General features: G+C 41.1%; 1 protein-coding gene across 4 annotated transcripts in view; it reads right to left on the bottom strand.

The window, feature by feature from the left end:
• The window catches only part of KCNMA1 (potassium calcium-activated channel subfamily M alpha 1), a 1372671-nt gene that overhangs the window by 613261 nt on the left and 744310 nt on the right, over window positions 1-15100 (bottom strand). For all 4 annotated transcript variants that reach the window (XM_033940852.1, XM_033940853.1, XM_033940854.1 and 1 more), the window contains exon 6: window positions 4601-4676. In XM_033940852.1, coding sequence (XP_033796743.1) covers window positions 4601-4676 — 76 coding nt within the window. The remainder of the gene's footprint in view (window positions 1-4600; window positions 4677-15100) is intronic.

The following is a 15100-nucleotide window of genomic DNA, read 5'->3' as shown; positions in this document are numbered from 1 at the left end:
ACTGTAAAAACAGCAGAACAAGCGGTATCCCTCAATGAATTCTGTTTGGTTCATTTGTTTTTATATATTTAGATCCTGAGAGCTGAGTTCTGTTCTCAGTGAAATATCTCAGCCTCATTGCCACTTTCAATTTATAGACAAAGGATTACTTCCTAAAATTTTCCAATTCTTTAAGCTCTTGATGACATCTCTGTAAAAGTCTTTATCCTAAGCCCTTTTAAGCTGCTGCACTGCTTAGAATTCTATTTCTGAACCGTGAAACAAAACAAATCCATAGAAACCCATTGGCATCAAACCCATTCATCTTTTCTTGCAAAAGCTACAATAATTCTCTATTAAATAAATTATTGAATATGTCAAACTAATGGCAAAAGCTTTTCTGCTGGTACAGGCTGTTTCTAGCTGCTGTTTTACAGAGCAACAATTGCCCAGGGTAATACGTCTCCTCATCCTCCTTGCTCTTTTTAAATAAAATTAGAATTTGACTTCAGATTAAAATATAGTTAGAGCTTATAATTTCTTTGAGTGATACTCAACATTGAAGCCCTACTATTCTTCACAATCATCTCTCCTCACATGCTCTACCCACCTAGTAATACTCTCCATTCCCCAAACAACTGCTACCCCACCCCTTAAAACTACCCTGCCAACCCCAAATTAGTCTACCCCTAAAATACCAGTTGCTCCACAAACTTTTCCAATCCTCAAAACCTACTCCCCTACAACCATTCCACATCCACAGACTGCTCCCCCATAGCTGTCCCAGCATCTCACTAACTGTCTCCATCTTCAAGAACTTGCACTGCACTACTACCCAAGTCCCCCACACGCTGTTTCACTCTGTATACTGCCCTTACCTCAAATAATTACTCCCAATAACTTCTCCATCTCCCTGAACCCACCATACCCCCAAACCCTTTGAAACTATTCCATCACCTGAAAACTGCTCTGCTTTACAAAACTGCCACTACAACTGCCCACACCATATCAATGGACCCAGCCCCCAAAAGCTATTCATCACAATTGTCCCACCACCACACTAACTTCACCAACCCCCAAAACTATACCTTTCAATTGCCCCCCCCCCCCACAGGCCACAAGCTGCTCAAATCCCCAGAACTATCCCCCCCCAATAACTGATCTATCAGCCAGCAATCTGCTCTACCCCAAAAAACTGCCCCCATAATAACCCCATAGTTTATAGTTTATTTCATTTGCTATACCATCTTCATACATAACTCAGTGTTTACAATTAAAAACCAAAAACTGTACCACCTCTAAAACCTATGCCCCACTGTTGTCCCTCCTCCAAAAACTACCCCACTGGAACTTCCTCACCACTCTACAAATTTCATTCACTTCGTAAAACTACTCCTTGCAATTGCCCCCATCTAGAAAAAACTACCACACAACTGCCTTAAAACATACAAAGAACACTTTAGCTGAGCACTGCATACTTTCCCCACTTTTTTGTTTTGTGTAATATCTTCAGAATTAATGGGTCCTTATGTTAAAGGGCATTAAGGCCTAATACATGCTTAATGAGAAAATGCTTATCACAAAATACATGAAATATTTTTGGGAAGGAGGCATGTCATGAGCAAAGAATGGGTGTGGAAGCATTATTCAGTTATCAGACAACATGGGAACATTTAGTGGAAGATTCGGTATAAGCAGCTGCTGAGAATCACACACCGGCGTACTATACAGAATCGCATATGCCCTAACAGACAGACACCCAATCCCACCTAACCGGCCCAATTCTCTACCAGCGTCCATGTCACAGGCACCAGATAAAGAATCACATTGCCATCATCTAATAGTAAATCCCCCTGCTGCGATCAGCTGAGCGGCAGGAGGGATGCCCACTCCCTCTTGCACCTGAAACCCCCTGAAGTACGCATAGCCAGGAGGATGCCCACTCCCTCAGAACCCCCACAATATCCACCTAAAGCTGAGCCTCCCTCAACACACTTAAGTCTACCCTGACAACTACCCCCTATCCCCTCCCCCTGTACCTGTATGAAGAAAGTCAGCTGGAGGAATGCTCACACCCTCCGGGCCAGCAGGCCTACCACTCCAAAATGGTGAGCCTTCCCCTTCCCAGTGCATTCTGGTATGCACTAGGGAGGGACCTAAAGCTCTGGCTCATATGTCTAAGGCCCCTCCCATACCTGGCGAATCAGAGTCTTAGGCCACACCCAGTGCATCCCAGAATGCACTGGGAAGGAGGCCTAAGATTCTGGTTGGCTCCTAGGGGAGGGGCCTTGGGTATCTGAGCCAATCAGAGCCTTAGGCCCCTCCCCTATGCATGCCAGAATGCAGAGGTAGGGCAAAGGAGTGTTGTATGGGTTAGCTCCCTCCTACCTAGTTGGCCAATTTGTTTTGACAGGGGTGGTTAGTTCTTGGAGAGTCAAGGGCGGCTTTGCCTACCTATACCCGCCTCCCCCTTCCATTAGAGGGTTGAAGAGATTGAAGCTCTTAGAGGGCTGATTGACATCAGGCAACTAAGTTGGATGTTGAGGTCTCCAGTGTTACTTAGTGCAATGGACTAAAGAGTTTTTTGGAGAGAGATTATATGTGGGTACCTGCTAATTGATTATTGTACAGCTGCATGTGGGTGCATGCTCCTCCGCCACAGAGCTAGTTTAAGTGGCTGTCCCTAAAAGTTATGCACATAACTGTAGACATATGATAGTATTCTATAATGGCAATCAATCACTTAGCACACACATTTTAGGTTCCTAATTTTAGGCAACCTATACAGAATTACCTCTATATTGTTTATTCTTTTCCTATATTGTTTGTTATTGAAAATGCATGCTTGATAAGGACAGTGTTACTGTTGGGAGTTGTCCTTTTCCCTTAGTCACAACCATTAAAATCTTAGATAGGAAGCTAATTATGAATGCACGGGTGGACACAGTTGTCCAGAAGGGATTTGTTGACCAGAACGGGTCTGTTCACTCTTATTTTGATGTTCTCTCTCAATCAATGGTTCTCAGTATTTTAGATTACTGTAACATTGTGCATCTAACATGTACTCAGAAGCATTTTAATTGGCTTCGTATAATCCAGCATTCTGTTGTCTGTCTTATTTTTGGCCTAATGAAATCAGACCATATTCCATCTTATTACTGGCAACTTCATTGGCTTCATGGCCTGTACATTGTTTAAATTTGGTTGCCTTGTGTACAAGGCACTGCCCGGTTTGTTACCAAATTAAATGATGGAATTTTTTGCCCCTTCTTGTGCTTTGCGTAATAGTACTGTTTTTTTTTTCTTTTCCTTCTTTGAAAGGTAGAGCCTGGAAGCAGTATGTAGAAAAATTATTTTTCGCTCCATAAGACACACCTGACCATAAGATTTAGAGGAGGAAAACAAGAAAAAAAACCCATTCTAAACCAAATTGGGCACCCAGCCCCCCTCACTCCCTAACAGGCTCTGCACCCAACCCCACGGTTCATAGTCATTCGCAAGCAAGACTTCAGCGCGCCGACATTGCAGCACTGACAGTTCGGCGCAAGACACCAGCGCGACACCTAAAAAGTGACTTTTAAAGAGCTCCGACGCAGGGTGTGAGTGGGGAAGCCCCCCAGTTTACTTCATACTCTTCATGCTGCTGTTGGGGGGGTTGAACCCTCCATTATAGAATAAACTTAACTTTTTCCCGATTTTTTAGAAAAAAGTTAAGTTATCTCTATAATGTGGGTGGTTGCACCCCCCCAAGGGCAGTGCGAACAGTCTGAGCTCTTTAAAAGTTACTTTTTAGGCGTCGGGCTGGTGTCTTGCGCCGAATTGTCAGCGCTACAAAGTCGGCATGCTGAAGTCTCGGGTGAAAATGTCCCATCACCCAACCCCACACTCCTTGCCAGGCTCTGCATTCTGTACCCCTCCCCCTGTCAGGCTCTGTACCCTGTCCCATCACCCTGCCCTGTAAAAAAGTTGACTCCTTTGTCTGCAATCACTCCAACTTGGGCTCCAGATGGATCACAGACGGACTTTAAAAAAAATAAAAAATTCTATGTGTCTGTTTCAATTCTCTTTGAACTTTTCAGTTATCTTAGAAAACCTATCTCATCCTCTGACACATTAAAAGGTGCCACAGTGGCTTTAATTTATATAAAAATTAATTTAAGAAATAAATGAAAAAGTCAAGCTCTCCCCTTGATATAGCACACTCAAGCCATCACAAAAGCGAAGTTCGGGGGAGGAGGGCTTGGCTCATGTTCTTTTATTTCTATCCCTTATTCAATCAGCTAAGGGTATTTTCTTATATTATTAACCAAATGTGTGATGATTTTGAATTTCAATGCTTTAGTGTATGTATAACTTTATCTTTTTATATATGTAACTCTGGAAACCGCTGAGATTTTTGGCGGTATAGAAATTTTTTAAATAAATAAATAATAATAAAAAGATGTTAAAATTGTAGAACAGAAAAGAAAAGTAATAACATTGTCAAGCAAATGCAAAATAGATTCAGAATATTTTGAATATAACTAGTAGCACAAGCTGTTTTAAGGAAACCACCATACAATAAAATTTACCTTGACTTTATGCTGAGATGAGTGTAATAGAAAAACCAGTTACTTCTTACCTTGTTTTTAAGATATTCAGAAACTGTAAAATCTCGGAAAACTGAATCAATCTGAGGGCTCTTAAAAATCTCAGACCTGTGCAGGAAAAGAAATAAATATCTTCAGATTGATAATAGGTAAGAGTGAATGCTTTTATCCACTTTTAAATGCTGAACCTTATAAAAAAAAACAAAAAAAAAACCCCAAAAACATTGTAAACAGCATTTAAAGAGTAGCAATGTGTATTACGCAGACATGAAAATTTATTATACGAACCATTGATTACCAGCTGTTTTACAACGAGAGCATATAGAACAATTACGTTCTGGCAAACAAAATGTAGCTCGTCATCGATTACTGAGAAACTCGGAAACATAGGTGACAATTCTCTAATTTGGCACCAATAAATAGGTGCCACGGTGTATCCCGCTTATTGCCAATTCTATAATAGCTCTCAGGCACTGCTACATCATTACAGAGTACCAGCACACACCTGCTTTGATGTGCTAAAGGTTAGGAGTGATTACTTGTGTCAGATCAATAACTGGTAAGTGGATACACCTAGGTGTGCCTATCAGCATGTCTGGTGACACACTCATAAAAGTCAATAACACCCAAAAAGGAGTATACAAGCAAACAAAACTTGGAATTTTGTGAAGGGTATTATTTTTGTGTGTTATTTGAAGAGTGATATGGTATTCAAAATGTATTTTAGCGTTTATGTGTTTGATTATAAATGGTTTTTTTTTAAAATGTTTTATATGTGTTATTGTAGACCCCTGAGGCAGGCCAAGGGCCGAAACAGTGGCAGTGTCGGGTCTTTTGCTGAATAAAGAATGATGGATCCCAGTTCTGTTTGCTTGTACATTCCTTTTTGGGTGTTGGTGACACACTCATGCCTGTTCTCTTAGGCGTCTGTGGTTGGTGTCATAACTGTTGCAGTTGTCAGGGTCTTGCTGCATCTGGACAGGTACCCTACCTACCCAGAGATGGTGAGACCTGGACAACTGCAACAAATGCTCATGCCTGTCCATACTCCAACCATGTGTATGCACTTCTTGCAGTTATGTGCTACAGCACTTACATGCTACATAGTGCCCATTATAGTGCTTATATGTGTTACTGCCAATTCTAGGCACCAATGATGCATGCAAATGGCACATACTTACAGGTGCCTATTTATAGAATAGCCCTGATAGAAATATAGAACATACTGTGGGAGTGTGTGGCACAGTGGTTAGAGCTACAGCCTCAGCACTCTGAGGTTGTGGGTTCAAATCCAATGCTGCTCCTTGTGACCATGGGCAAGTCACTTAATACCCCTCTTGCCCCAAGTACATTAGATAGAGTGTGAGCTCTTCGGGACAGATAAGGAAAAATGCTTTGAGCACCTGTGAGTCACCATAAGTGGTATATAAATAATAAATAAATAAATACTGTATGTATCAGCAAATACACAGCACAAGACTCTTGTTGAGAATTACTATCCCTCCCTGTCCCTCAGAGGTCCTCTGTGCTCATCCCCTGCCTCCTTGAACTTTTGGTACTCTGTGTCTTCTTCACCACCTCCATTAACTGACCATTACATGTGTTTCACCCTTCTTTCTGGAGAAATGTGTTCTTGGATGCTTTCAAGTCTTCTTTCACCTATATCCCATGAGCCCTAGTTCCAGAGTTTCCCCATCTATTAAAAATGAAGTGCCTTTTGTGTATTTATTCCTTGGAGGAAGAGGAAAAGGAAGGTAATTGGGATATAACTCATCTATTTTTTTTTTTTACAGTAGTAGCTCAAAACAAGTTACATTCAGGTAAAATAGATTGTAAGTCCTTTGGGGGCTGGAAAATATCTAGGGGGGCCCTACGCTACGCTGAAAAGTGCCCTGCACTCTTATTAGTGCATGGGTTTCCTCGTAAGTTGAGGCCACTTATAATAATAATAGCTTTATTTATATCCCGTCATACCTTTTCAGTTCAAGACAGAGGTGCTGTAAGGACAGCGAGATAACATCAATTAGAATTGGGAAGGGGCAGAAAGACAGTTATGTGATAAGGCATAGGGTAGGAGGAAGAGGTGTGTAAGATGAGGATGGTGCGCCCGCATTTGGAGTACTGCGTCCAATATTGGTCGCCGTATCTTAAGAAGGATATGGCGTTAGTCGAGAGGGTTCAAAGGAGAGCAACACGTCTGATAATAGGTATGGAAAACCTGTCATATTCTGAGAGATTGGAGAAGCTGGGTCTCTTTTCCCTGGAGAAGAGGAGACTTAGAGGGGATATGATAGAGACTTACAAGATCATGAAGGGCATAGAGAGAGTAGAGAGGGACAGATTCTTCGAACTTTCGAAAAATAAGAGAACAAGAGGGCATTCGGAAAAGTTGAAAGGGGACAGATTCAAAACAAATGCTAGGAAGTTCTTCTTTACCCAACGTGTGGTGGACACCTGGAATGCGCTTCCAGAGGACGTTATAAGGCAGAGTACGGTACTGGGGTTCAAGAAAGGATTGGACAAATTCCTACTGGAAATGGGGATAGAGGGGTATAGATAGAAGATTACTGCACAGGTCCTGGACCTGTTGGGCCGCCGCGTGAGTGGACTGCTGGGCACGATGGACCTCGGGTCTGACCCAGCAGAGGCATTTCTTATGTTCTTATGATCAGGTGAATTTGTCAAATAGGTGGTTTTTTTAGTGATTTTCTGAAAGAGTGTTATGTTCGAGAGTTCAGGATTAGGTCACTTAAGGTGTTGTTCCAGACACTGCTTGAAAGGAGAGTGTTCTGTTGAGGAATCTTTTGAATTTGCATCCTTTGGGAGAAGGGAATGCAAACAGCAGTGTTCTGCGTGAGAAGCGGAGTTTGTCCTGTAGGGTTAGAAGGAAAAGTGTGCCTTTTTGCAGATGATACCAAGATTTGTAACAGAGTAGACACCGAAGAGGGAGTAGAAAATATGAAAAAGGATCTGCAAAAGTTAGAGGAATGGTCTAATGCCTGGCAACTAAAGTTCAATGCAAAGAAATGCAGAGTAATGCATTTGGGGATTAATAATAGGAAGGAACCGTATATGCTGGGAGGAGAGAAGCTGATATGCATGGACGGGGAGAGGGACCTTGGGGTTATAGTGTCCGAAGATCTAAAGGCAAAAAAACAGTGTGACAAGGCAGTGGCTGCTGCCAGAAGGATGCTGGACTGTATAAAGAGAGGCGTAGTTAGTAGAAGGTGTTGATGCCCCTGTACAGGTCATTGGTGAGGCCCCACTTGGAGTATTGTGTTCAGTTTTGGAGACCGTATCTGGCGAAAGACGTAAGAAGACTTGAGGCGGTCCAGAGGAGGGCGATGAAAATGATAGGAGGCTTGCGCCAGAAGACGTATGAGGAGAGACTGGAAGCCCTGAATATGTATACCCTAGAGGAAAGGAGAGACAGGGGAGATATGATTCAGACGTTCAAATACTTGAAGGGTATTAACGTAGAACAAAATCTTTTCCAGGGAAAGGAAAATGGTAAAACCAGAGGACATAATTTGAGGATGAGGGGTGGTAGATTCGGGGGCAATGTTAAGAAATTCTACTTTACGGAGAGGGTGGTGGATGCCTGGAATGTGCTCCCGAGAGAGGTGGTGGAGAGTAAAACTGTGACTGAGTTCAAAGAAGCGTGGGATGAACACAGAAGATTTAGAATCAGAAAATAATATTAAATATTGAACTAGGCCAGTTACTGGGCAGACTTGCATGGTCTGTGTCTGTGTATGGCCGTTTGGTGGAGGATGGGCAGGGGAGGGCTTCAATGGCTGGTAGGGTGTAGATGGGCTGGAGTAAGTCTTAACAGAGATTTCAGCAGTTGGAACCCAAGCACAGTACCGAGTAAAGCTTTGGATTCTTGCCCAGAAATAGCTAAGAAGAAAAAATTAAAAAAAAAAAAAAAAATTGAAATTGAATCAGGTTGGGCAGACTGGATGGACCATTTGGGTCTTTATCTGCCGTCATCTACTATGTTACTATGTGAGGTGTTTCGGGAGGTAGGTGGGTGCTGTGCCAAAAAGAGTCTTGAAGCAGAGGCAGCCGAATTTGAAAATTATTCTTGCCTCTATAGGTAGCCAGTAGAGTTTCTTGTAGTATGGGGAGATGTGGTCAGATTTTTTCAAGCCAAAGATTCGTCGGACGCCACAAAAATTCACTCAAAAAATTTAAGACTAAACTAAAAACGTTCTTATTCCAAGATACATACCATAGCGTCTAAATATATTCTTTTCCAACAGTACAGCAGTATATTAAACAAACCGCTTTTAAGAAGCGATCCCCTTTCCTGGTGTTTTATTCTGCCCCCTTCCCCTAATTAATTTATTTTAATGATGTAATTATTAACTTTCCTCCCTCTTTACCCTCAGCTCATGTTCGTATTTGTAATTTGTCTATTTAATGTTCATTTTTTTTTTCCTCCTACCCCCCCTTCTAAAATTTATTTTAACATTATTTTTTAGCTTTGTAAACTGGTCAGGTGCATGTCGATGGTCGGTATATCAAAATTTAATTAAACTTGAAACTTAATTCCAAAACTACTGCAGGATGCTGGAGCACATCCCGCAGTAGTACCTTTATAATCTTCTTTAAGCATACGTTAGTGCTTGACACAGCTTAGGGAAAGGACCCCTAAATTTGTACCTGAGTTTTTGAAGGTTAAGTGCCTTGACCAAGATTACAAGTTGTCATGGCGGGATTCAAACCTGGTTTTCAGTCCTCTGCTCTAACCATTACTGCAGGCAGTGGCATAGTAAAGGTGAGTGGTGCCCGAGGCAGTGGCTCCCCTCCCCTCCTGCCGCACGTGCACCCCTGTACCTTTTTAAGTTCTCCAGCATGAGCAGCAGGCCCATATCGGTGTTGTCTCACCCTTTGACATCACTTCCTAGGCGCTGGTCCCATAAGTGACGTCAGAGAGAGCGCCAGTGTTGACACGGGGCAGCAACCTCACGCTGGGGAAGTAAAAAAGGTACGGGGGAAGGCAAGGGGCATGTGCGCGTGGCAAGGAGAGGAGCGGGGGCAGAGAGGAGGAGAGGTGCTGTGCCCTTAGGAAGACCGTGCCTGGGCAGGACTGCCCCCTCCCCCAATATTATGCCACTGACTGCATGTTGTGTTGGGGAAGCAGTTGCCCTCATGAGTTATCAAGGGTGAGAGGAGTGAATGCAAATTACTTCTAGTTTCCCTGTAAAAAGAAGCAATATATATATTTAAATAAAAAAAAACCAAAGGGATATTATCAATCTCCCCCTTCTTTTTTTTTTCTGGTGCAGATCATTGATTATTTTGCTAGTTGCCTTCTGAGCAACTCTATCCACTTTATATCAGAATATAAAGGGCTAGATTCACTAAGCAACCCCTTTGCAACACAATTTCCCTCTGTCCCGATCATCCTCCAATCCATGCATACAAATGAGGGGGAATGGCATTCAAATGTAGGCAGTCAGTGATTCGCTAAACAAATGTGGAACTCTGACTGGGCTGGCTGATCAATAATGAAGTGACTGCTGGGGACCAGTCGCTCACTGCTTTCCGAATACATCTCCTACTCTCTGCCACGACTTTCCTGCTCTCTTTTCTTGCTCTCTCTGCCCCGACTCTCCTGCTCTCTGCCCCGAACGCTGCCCTGTTTCTGCCACAAGTCTCCTGCACTCTCTGCCCCTGACTTTCCTGCTTTCTCTGCCCCCGGTGCTGCTCTGCTTCTGCCGTGACTCTCCTGTTCTCTTTTCCCCCAGCGCTGCCCTGCTTCTGCTATGACTCTCCTGCGCTCTCTGCCCCTGACTCTCCTGCTCTCTCTGCTCCCAGTGCTGGCTGCCCTGCTTCTGCCCCGGTCTTCCCCCGCAGTGCGAGTCTGTGGTTCTAACCCGCGGGTTTAAAGCGGGTTAAAACCAAGGGCTCGCTGGGCTCACAAAAGTTTAAAAAGTAAAGTAGAAAAGAGTAAAAAAAGAAAAGGTCACTGCTCTTTAAGCATGCGCTATAGAGCGATCTGGGCATTCGGTTGGGGGCGTAATTCCGATCGCCCTCATTTGCATGAGGGCGATTGGTGAATCAGCACCCAGGACACGGATCAGATCCAATCTGTGCCCTTAGTGAATCTAGGCCAAAGTTTCTAGAACTGCACAACATATTCTAAAATATATCCCTTTTACTAAGCTGTGATAGAGGTTTGCACCATGGCCCGGAGTGCTAAATGCTCCGACGCTCATAGAATTCCTATGAGCATCAGAGCTGTATTGGAGAATGGTAGAAATCTCTACCGCAGCTTAGTAAAAGGGGGGGGTTATATAGTTGCACTATCACTTCCTTCTAATTGCTGGCTATTCCCTTTACCTATGCACTCCCAGCATCCTTCTTACCATGCAGTATGGCTTATTAAGCTTGAGGGAGTGGCTATTGTACTGGGTTACAATCTCAGCATACCATGTACTCATACAGCTGCTGCTAAAAAAAGTATTGGGTTGTTTCTAATGAGATCTAAGATACCACACCAAGATTAGTAGTGCAATATCAAGATGATTTTCAGGAATCCATTGTTCTAGAAAACTTACAAAGTGAATATTAAAAACACATTACTGCCTCAGCATATCAAATATATGATTATCTGCTTGTTTTGAAATCATTTATGATAAAGCTTAGTGAAGCCTCCCATTAATTACAAATTTTATTGTTCTCTAAAATATCTCCCCTTAGCCATCTCTTCTCCAAGTTGAAGAGCCCTAGCCACTTTATACTTTCCTCATAGGAAAGTTGTCCCATCCCCTTTATCTTTTCTGTCGCCTTTCTCTGCCCTTTTCTAATTCCGCTAGATCTTTTTTGAGATGTGGGCCAGAATTGCACACAGTATCCTAGGTGCAGTCACACCAAGGAATGATACAAAGGTATTATAACATTTTCCTTATTGTTTCCCATAACTTTCCTAATAATTCCTTAACATTCTATTTGCTTTCTTAGCCACTGCTGCACACTGAGCAGAGGGTTTCAAAGCTACATCATTGACGACGCCTAGATCATTTTCTTGGGCAGTGACTTCTAATATGGGCCCTTGCATCATATAGCTTGCACTTGCTCACATTAAGCAAATTATTCCAAGTTAAGAATTATTACTTAGATCAGGTAGGGCAATATCAATTTGATACTAAAACGTTGTTTAAACTTGTTCAGGATCTCACTAAAGGTAAACTATCTTGCTGTTTCTAATATTTCCATAATCAACTGCCCACTGTAATCACATTGGCAGATTATTTTCAAAAGAAGTTATTGAAAATCAGAAAACATATTGACTCACAGCAAGATGGAAAAACTCAATTTTTTTTATATTGCTATTGAAAATGAACAGAATCCTAATCAAATCCTAGTAGATAGGATATGGCCTAACTTTAGGTTAGTAAGCATGGAAGAGATATGATCACCATTGAATCCATTTTCTTCAACCCACACTTGCTAGATTTATGCTGAACATAAATTGCCATTAAGTTTCATAATATGGTTTCATAATTGAATAAATCAATCTTTGAGTTTTGGTCTTTTTCCAACATTATTAGGCAATGTAGTACTAACTTCATTGTTAAAATTCCCCATCAGGAGTACAGATGATCTTACAAACTAGGTCTGTAGTGTACAGCAGTGGTTCCCAACCCTGTCCTGGGGGACCACCAGGCCAATCGGGTTTTCAGGATAGCCCTAATGAATATGCATGGAGCAGATTTGCATGTCTATCACTTCCATTATATGCAAATCTCTCTCATGCATATTCGTTAGGGCTAGCCTGAAAACCCAATTGTCCTGGTGGTCCTCCAGGACATGGTTGGGAACCACTGGTGTACAGTATATGCCGATATTTACTAACCCCCAAATTCTATAAATAGTGCTATATGTTGTGTGTGCAAATTGGTGTGCTCGTTCTCATTCGTTTGCCAATACCAAGTTATCTGGTACACCATTATTTTCTTACATTATCAGTTGATAAACCAAGAAAAGTTTACATACTGGTACTTTCTAAAATCAAATTGTGATAGAAGCAAAACGTTATGATAGTCTAAGTACAGTAAAACCTTGGATTGCAAGTAACTTGGTATGCAAGTGTTTTGCAAAATAAGCAAACATTTTATTAAATTTTAACTTGATATACAAGCAAGGTCTTGCAATACAAGTACGTACAGTATACACGCGTTCATCATCACAACCGAGCCAATGGTTCTTCTCTCTGACGCTGCAGGAGTGTAGTGACTGTTCTAAATGAGCGAGGTCTTGCAATACGAGTACGTATAGTATTTTGTATTAAAGCTTTTGGGTAATGGAACAAATCATCTGAGTTATTTTTTACAGGGAAATTCGCTTTGATATACGAGTGTTTTGGATTACAAGCATGCTTCCGGAACGAATTATACTCGTAAACCAAGGTTTTACTTTATTCTGTCAGTTGCGCTGCCACTATTGCCTCTAAAATTTTAGGGTGTCTAACTAATAATTAATTTTAATTTGAGCCAATTAAGCTTATCAGCACCAATTAATTTAATTAAATAATTCATGCTGGGTTTTACTAAGCATTGTAAGAGCATTTTACCACAGGCCGGCGAGGTAAATGCTCCGACGTTTATAGGAATTCATTGAACATCGTAGCATTTAGTTCACCGGCCCCCAGTAGAATGCGCTTATGCTGCTAAGTAAAAGAAGCCCTAGGTTAGGCACCTAGATTGGCTAGGCGCTTCAATTTAGCCACCTAACTGTAAGAGTCTTTTATTGAATGTCCATTTCTTCTGTATTTTAGAATATACTCTGCGACGGCTGCATATACTAACGCAGGATATGTTTATCCACTCCTACTCTAGCTAAGATAATATTCAAGCACCACTCTGATCTCATATGCAACTTTCTTACTCGTTACATTATCTTATCTATCTTTAGGTTCCATCTTTGCTTGCATCCTTTGCTGTCTATTTAAATGTTTTATTGCATATTGTGTTGGTATTACCATTACTATTAATCATTGTAATGCAGCATACTATGCCATAATTTGTATTGTTTTTTGAATATTTTACTGCTGTAATTCACTATTGCTTATGTTTGACTTATTCTTGCTGTAGATCACCGTGAGTGAATTCCTTCAAAAAGGTGGTAAATAAACCCTAATAAAAATACTAATGCAACTTGAGACATACTGGCTTGCACCTCTCAATTCTGACTTCTACAGCCCTATCTAAAATTAGTCTGGAGGTGAGGAAAGTTTCATGTGATACCACAAGCAGTTCATTATACAAATAACTATCCCTGTCTAACATCAAGGAAGTAATTAGAACAAACCTCACTATTGTTATTTACAGATCCAAAATTTCAATACATGAAAATGTCAAATTGGTAAAATTCAATTACAAAATGTATACTGAAGTAGCAAGAAATATCTCAGCTGTCAAAATATTCCTGTTTCACTTTTCTCCTCCTATACAGATGACTTATTATTTAATCTATAGTTACAGTATTCATATGAAAATAATTATAGTCCTTCTTGGACAACTGTCCCTCATCCTAGGTCAAACTCTTCATCCACTTATTAATTGATGAATTAATAAACCTTCTTTGAGATTCCAGCTCAATCAGACCATCTAATGGGGTTATAAACCCGTGAATTTGCACTTAAAATCATCCTGTATTTTCCCATAATTCCACATCCCTTCTACAGTGACATCCTTGGTCACAGGACAGAGATTCCAGCTTCTTCTCAATTCAGTACACATATTTTGTGATAGGTCAAATTCCTCCCCCCACCTCACCCTCAAGCGTCTGACAACAAACCTGAGGGATTGACTTTGACACTGATATAGTGCTCCCAACAAGGTCAACATATAACACACAATGTACAGGCACAATATATCTCTGCCCCCGTGGACTTAAAGTCTAGTTGGGAAGAGACAACATGAAATAGAATGACATCAATATCATAATGAAAATTAATGACAAAAGCAAGATTTGAACTTAGTTCTTCTGGAACTAATCCACTAGCCTAGCTACTATATCATATAATTTCCTATATAGGAAGAAGCAAGATCCCAAGTAGTAAAATCTGTTTTACTACTTGGAATCTAGCTGGGTACTTGGGACCTGGGTTGGCCACTATTGGAAATAGGATACTGGGCTTGATGGGCTTTTAGTCTGTCCTAGTATGGCAATTTTTATGTTCTTAAGCAATGGGGATATCAAACTCAAAATTATTGTTATAGAGGTAGAGCTAAAATTAATTAATGAGAAAATATGTATGACATAGCAGGAAATAAGATTTTTGATTACTAATATTATATATTTAAAGATTAGGAAAGGCAAAATAGCAAAATTCCTGTTTATACTTAAACTTTGTAACAATTTGTCAACTGAGAAATTCCATTTTTTTCTACTACTAAACAGTAATCACAATCAGCTTTGTAGTACAATGATACAATTTGGTCTTACCCCAATAGCAGACAACCCTATAAGAAGAATACAAGGTGTGGTAAAAAAACCCTCTTGTTCTTCTTCATCCC

Source organism: Geotrypetes seraphini, chromosome 4, assembly GCF_902459505.1.
Source record: "Geotrypetes seraphini chromosome 4, aGeoSer1.1, whole genome shotgun sequence".
Taxonomy (NCBI): domain Eukaryota; kingdom Metazoa; phylum Chordata; class Amphibia; order Gymnophiona; family Dermophiidae; genus Geotrypetes; species Geotrypetes seraphini.
This window is presented reverse-complemented; position numbering and strand designations above follow the sequence as displayed.